General features: G+C 43.8%; 1 protein-coding gene across 1 annotated transcript; it reads left to right on the forward strand.

The window, feature by feature from the left end:
* Positions 1-1,776: 1,776 nt before the first annotated feature.
* Positions 1,777-2,121, forward strand: BJ212DRAFT_1294046 (uncharacterized protein; the record flags this gene model as incomplete). The annotated part of the gene is made up of 1 exon (XM_041332189.1): positions 1,777-2,121. The coding sequence occupies one exon, from the start codon at positions 1,777-1,779 to the stop codon at positions 2,119-2,121; it is 345 nt and encodes a 114-aa protein (XP_041184779.1).
* Positions 2,122-6,185: the final 4,064 nt, after the last annotated feature.

Consider the following 6,185-nt stretch of genomic DNA (forward strand, 5'->3'; position numbering starts at 1 on the left):
AAAAACTGTCTGCATGAGTCATGATTTTGTAAGCTTTGTATCTCCACCATATTTCCTCTGATTCTCACGATGTGGTGCTCAATCCAAAGCCCTGAAGCAGCACTACAATATGGTATCAGCATGTCACTGAGGTCTTTATGTATTCTCACACAATATTGTAAATAGTAAAAAATGCAAAAACATGTGGACAGTTTTTGAGCCACTGTATATATTATATCGACAGGTGGGGCTAGGTAGTTGTTATCACACATAAACATAAACCTGACACCCGAAACCTGAAACTTGAAACTTGAAACTCAAACATTGAAACAAATTTCAAAACTTGAATCACCAAGTACTGAGTCCTGAAGCCCACACATCGAACCCCGAACATTGAAACCTGAAACTCAAAAGTCATAAAAATGTATGAGTTTTGTAGGTAGTTGTATATCATCCAAATCAAAGGAGGTAATAATTCAAAGTCATCTAATGATGAAGGTCACAAGTGCCAGAAAATCAAGCACCCAGTAGAGATGTGAACATGCAGCACTGACTACCAAGTAGCTAATGCACACGGCATGCATTGCCCTACAAGAAGCCAAGTTCTGACTACCAAACATTGAGTGAAGGGTACTGAGACCTGAGGCCTGGGTCTCAATAAACAAAGATCTGATATCCAGCACACTTCCAATCATCTGGTATTTCATTGAGCAATGGATGATAACACATCTTTGGAAAATAACATCATGTGAGGCTGCCTTATCTGATCCTCACTATCTCCACCCCCTTTAACTCCAAAGTGTGGACATGCAGGGTTCGGCATCCAATTTCCCAAGATCAATTCCATCATGACTGTTTCTTCCACTTCCGATATTGAAATAACCCTCTGGCACACTTGGGCCCTGACTGTCACTCATGAGGCATGTGAATATACTGAACAGAAATTCAATGCAGAGAAGACAGGAGGAGACCCAGTTATACCTTCTCTGAACCTAGACACTGATCTGGTGATGGCTTGCAATCAATTGGTTGATCACCTGATAAAGGCATATAAAAATCCCAGTGGGTCTTCCTGCGGATTCAGAAAATTTGGTTTTATCAGTCAAATTGCTTCATCACAGTTCAGATGCAGATCAATGTTGCAAGATACAGCAAAGTGATCTCCCCAAAGGACACCGGGCATAATGAAGAGAGAGAGGAGAAGTTGCTTGAGAGGTGTCCTCCTGGCCATGAGGGCACAAAGTTGGTGGAGATACCCACCACAATTCTTGATGCATCCGGTGCCATCATTGCATGGTATGTCCCAGACGCCCTGACTGATGCCACCCAGGTGTGCAATATATATTGTTACTCAATGGATATTAAACATCAAATGGTGCCCACAGAAGGAAATTTGGGCAGCCTCTGATTTGCTCGCTCCAATTGTTGAAAAAAGCATCAAGCTTGATGGCAATTGGTGAACTAATCAAGAGTGGTTCAAACCAAGCTCGGAAAATGATGTCTTAACTCCCGGATGCATCAATTTGTCTCCAGCATGGTTTTAACAGGGGCACAAGGTAGGATCTGATGCGATGGCAATTTTGGTAGTCAAACTCATGAATCCCCTAGAATCAGTCAGATCTGGAGGTATCTGCATCATTGAAGGGGGCATCCTCCAAGAAGATCCTCAAAGTGATTGCAAGGCCAGCAGCCATTGCAACAGCGGCACTCAGGGTGATGCATCCTGAGTAGTACTGGGCAGGTTTGTGAGCCTTTTCAAGCCTCAAAGAAAAGGCAGAAAGCAAGGAACTGCTGAAGATGTCAGAGACTCTCCAGTACTGGGCATCCATGTTTAACAGCCTGTCTGTCATTTCCAATCAGGAAACCCCCAATCATCGAGACCATTTATCTATTCCTGAATGCTTCAACATTCTCACTACTGTGGGGAATTATTCTAATGCTTGGATGAGCATGCCAAGCCTTCAGCTGGAGTTCAGGTATGATCTGGGTTGCATGATTGCATTTTCTGGAAGGATTGTGAGACATGGGGTTCATGCAGTGGAAGGGGATTGGATTGCTTGGGCATGGTATATGAGGGATTCTGTTCATGTTTATGCCAGGGTTCCATCATGTGGATGGGCTAGGGTGGATTACAAACAGTGAAAGATGAAACAAGTGGAAAGTGTAGTTACCCATGTTAGCACATACTGTCAAATACCAGATATTAGATATCAGGATCTGGAATATTTGGGCCTCGATATCCAGAACTCAAGACTTGATGGTCAATATTCAATACTCGATACTTGATAGTGGACATTTGGAACTCGATATTCAGAATTTGACATTCCATAGTTGGGTCTCAAATATCAACACCCAAATACCAAATACCAAATACCAAGTCCCTAATATTGAATATTGAGTCCCTCATATGGAGTCCCAAATACCAAATACCGAGTCCCAACTAGTGAGTCCCTCATATCGACCCCTGAATACCAAATACCAAATACCAAATACTGAATACCAAATACCAAGTCCCGACTAGCAAGTATTGAATATCAAAATCCAACTTGGTATTTGGTATTTGGTATTCAGGTGTTGATATTAGGGACTCTGCATTTGATATTAGGGACTTGGCATTTGGTATTTGGTATTTGGGTGTTGATATTTGAGACCCGACTATGGAATGTTGAATTCTGAATATTGAGTTCCAAATGTCCACTATCGCGATATTTGTTAAGGTCATACTCAAGGGATAACTGGATCCAAAGGGCTTCAGCCTCAGCTCATGCACTGTGCCCCTTACCTAAGTATTGCCCCTTATTTCAGGAGGGCAAGACTGATGTGTCTGGAAGGTCAGACAAGTAGTGTAGCGGATCTGGATGACTTCCAGATGTGGGATAGGTATTGTAGGGCTAATCCGGATGAGTCCAGACTAGAAACTAATGGTAATGGACTGTTGTAGACAGAGGCAGATGCAGATAGACTATAGGAATCAATCCTAAGTCTCGGAGGGTGATGAGAGTAGAGATACTCAGGTCCGGAGGACGGGAATGAGCAGAACTAAGTTGATATTCAAACTGAGGTACTACAGAGAGTTACAGGAGGTTATATAATATAGGTATCTAATGGAATGATCAACCAGCAGAGTCTGAGGCCATGTATGAAGCATATGGATGGTCTATTGGTAAGTAGAAACAGATCACAAATAATGAAATGGAAATGAAGCATAGGTAATGGATCAGGGAACAGGACAGATATACAGATAACCAAAATACCAGAGTTAGGGGATTACCGAAAAGAGACAAGTGCTGGTTGTGGATTCGGATGAATTGTGGACTGGACCGGACAAGTGGACAGAATGGATGACGAGATGTTGGAGGGAGATAAGATGTGGATTGGATCTGAGATCTGGATATGCAGATATGACAATATTAGGGACTCAGTATTTGGTATTCAGTATTTGGTATTTGGTATTTGGTATTTGGTATTCGGGACTTGATATTCGGAACTCGATATTCGATGGTCAGGTCTCAAGATTTGGTAGTCCATGTTCAGGACTCAGTATTGTGAACTCTGTACTTGATATTTGGGACTTGGTATTGGGGACTTGATATTCGATAGTCGGGTCTCAATATCTGAATCTCAATACTCAATACTCAATATTCACCATTCGGGTCTCGATATTCAGGAGTCCACATTCACAACATGATATATGATTGTCTGTACTCAATACTTGATATTCAGTATTCAGGACTTGGCACATAATGTTAGGTTAGATATTTGGAAGACTGTATGTCATTTTCATGGAGTTTGGACATCAACATTCTGAACTCAAGGACTAGCACTACTCTCCTCTGCCTCTCTTCAATCTGGTCAGGATACTGGTGTACACATCAATCTCTGCCATCTTTTCACTGATGCCCTCTTCTTGCTCCTCAACCAATGTCCGGAGGCGTTCTCTAAGCCACCTCAGTCCCATCAGTGATGGAACCGAGGTGTTATCCACCTGCTCAGGAAGAATCAGACCATCATCCTCAATGCCACCCTAGAACAGATTAATCATCACTCAAGGAAATTGTTCATAGTTCTTACTAGCCAATGCTGGTAGTGAAAGACACAGCAACCCATTACCTGGTCCCATTGCCATAATTTGTCCGGGATTGCAGTGTGTCTGATCCACCATGCAGTATCATAGCCAGATATAATCCTGGAGGGATCTCCTGGATCTGCGACATCATGAAAGAGACATAAGTGGGATGAAAAGATGTGGTCCAGAACTGTGTTCCAGGTGAGCTGGGGAAACAACTGAAGAATATGGGTGACCGGGTTTGGAATGACCAAGATGATGTGCCTTGCAGCTGAGTACTGCAGGATGGGTGTCACAAAAGTCTGTTGGAAATCTCAGCATTGACCACCGCAGTCATCAGTCTCTTACAGTGATCTCCCATTGCAGCCCAGCTTTAAAGTGCATGATCCAAGCAGCGGAAGGCTCCTCAGTGTTGGCAGCCTCCATTTGATATTGGGAGATTGATGCTCAGATGCATGATGCAGCCATTGACATTGTGGCTGCAATATCTGCAAGACCAAGTGTGAGGGGTCGGTATTCATTGCCAGAATCCATAGCATCAGAAGGGGATGCAGGAGGAGTTTGCAATACAGGCATGGCTAATGCAGGAGTATGATGCTGGAAATCACAATCACAATGCCAGTTGGTTTGGATGTGAAGATATGAGCCACCAGTTGATGGATAAAAATTTTCAAACTCCGATGTTTGTTCATCCAGGCATTTCCTGAGACTAAAATGTTTGGGTTGAAGTAGCTGTTTCATATCATTGTTACAGTGCCCCACTCTTTTTCCCATCATCACTGCAGACTCCTATATGGCTGTACTTCTAACACTTCCTTTTCACTGTGCTGTTCCCTCATGGTCTCTCTTGTCTCTGACTCATATCTTGTTTTCCCATGAACCTTCCATTTCTAGTACTAGATACCCTTTGCCCAGCTTGGTCTGTGCACAATTCCTTTACGTATATAAACCCTAGTTACCGCTTGTATTTTCTCTAACTTGAATCTACTTGGTTCTCTTTCATACTTGAACTCTAACTCCTTGGGAAGAAAGCTAGCCATTGTCCCATTTGAACTCTAGATCCTGCAGGAGGCATTGACTCAATAAGGCTTAAGTCCTTGATCGACCTTGATCCTTGGTTCCTTTATTGGAACAATGCTCTATCCAAGTTCATAACAATCATTGGCAAAAAAGTTCATTCATCTCAAGCGTCTATGAACTCGCTCTGCAGGTCTTGAAATGCTGCCTGGGCATCCTGTGCCAGTAATGAATACATTTGGGATTGCCTTCCCAAGTAGCATGAATGACCCAGAAGGTGATTCACCAATGATTCCTGCATCCTGTTGCCCTATTGGGTTGCTTTCCACAAGAAAAAGTTGCATGTCCAATCCATCTCCAATTGGACCAATGTCATTTCTTCCTTCCATCGATCCCATAGGGCCTTTGCCTGAAGCCAATGAACTCAGTAAACTTCAGATGGGTCCCATCAGCTGAGCACAGGATATGTCAAGTATGCCCAAACTCACATTCCTCATTCCACAAGTGATCTGGACCCCCCAGGTCCACATCAACGGACCAGAACCAAGCGAGGGACTCGTTCTGCTGACCTCAGGCATTTGGATTGCCAATGGCAGTGCTGATTTTGAGCTGCTCCCGAAGCAGTGGTTTGTATGTCTGAAGCTGGTCTTGCCCTGGCTTGAGTTGCATCATTTGCTTCCAGGTCTTTGTATATATACTGGTATGGAGGGACACTGCCTGCTGCACTGACGTCACCTGGGACCAAGCTCAAGTTTTCAGGGCTTGCAATTTGGCCTGCCTGACCGTTGTTCAGAACAGGATCGCCTTGTTGCACAAGTGAATCCAGAGGTTGTGAAGGGCATCATTGGCCTGCCCTTCATGAAGCAACATCTCCAGTGGAATCAGATCCTCTGCCATACAGCGTCTGCTTTGATCTACCCCAAGGTTTGATAGCAATGGGATGACAGTGAGCTCGGGGGAGTTTGCCCATGTATCAGATGTGTCAGTGAAATCTGCTGGGTCATTGTTGAGATCATCAGAATGTCTACATTCAAGTCATCAGGATCGTCGTCTGCATCAAATCCCTCTCCCAGATGCGTAAGAGCAGACCGAGTGAATCCATCTATCTGGCCTTGGAGACGAT

Source organism: Suillus subaureus (assembly GCF_016647635.1).
Source record: "Suillus subaureus strain MN1 chromosome Unknown BJ212scaffold_624, whole genome shotgun sequence".
Lineage (NCBI taxonomy): Eukaryota > Fungi > Basidiomycota > Agaricomycetes > Boletales > Suillaceae > Suillus > Suillus subaureus.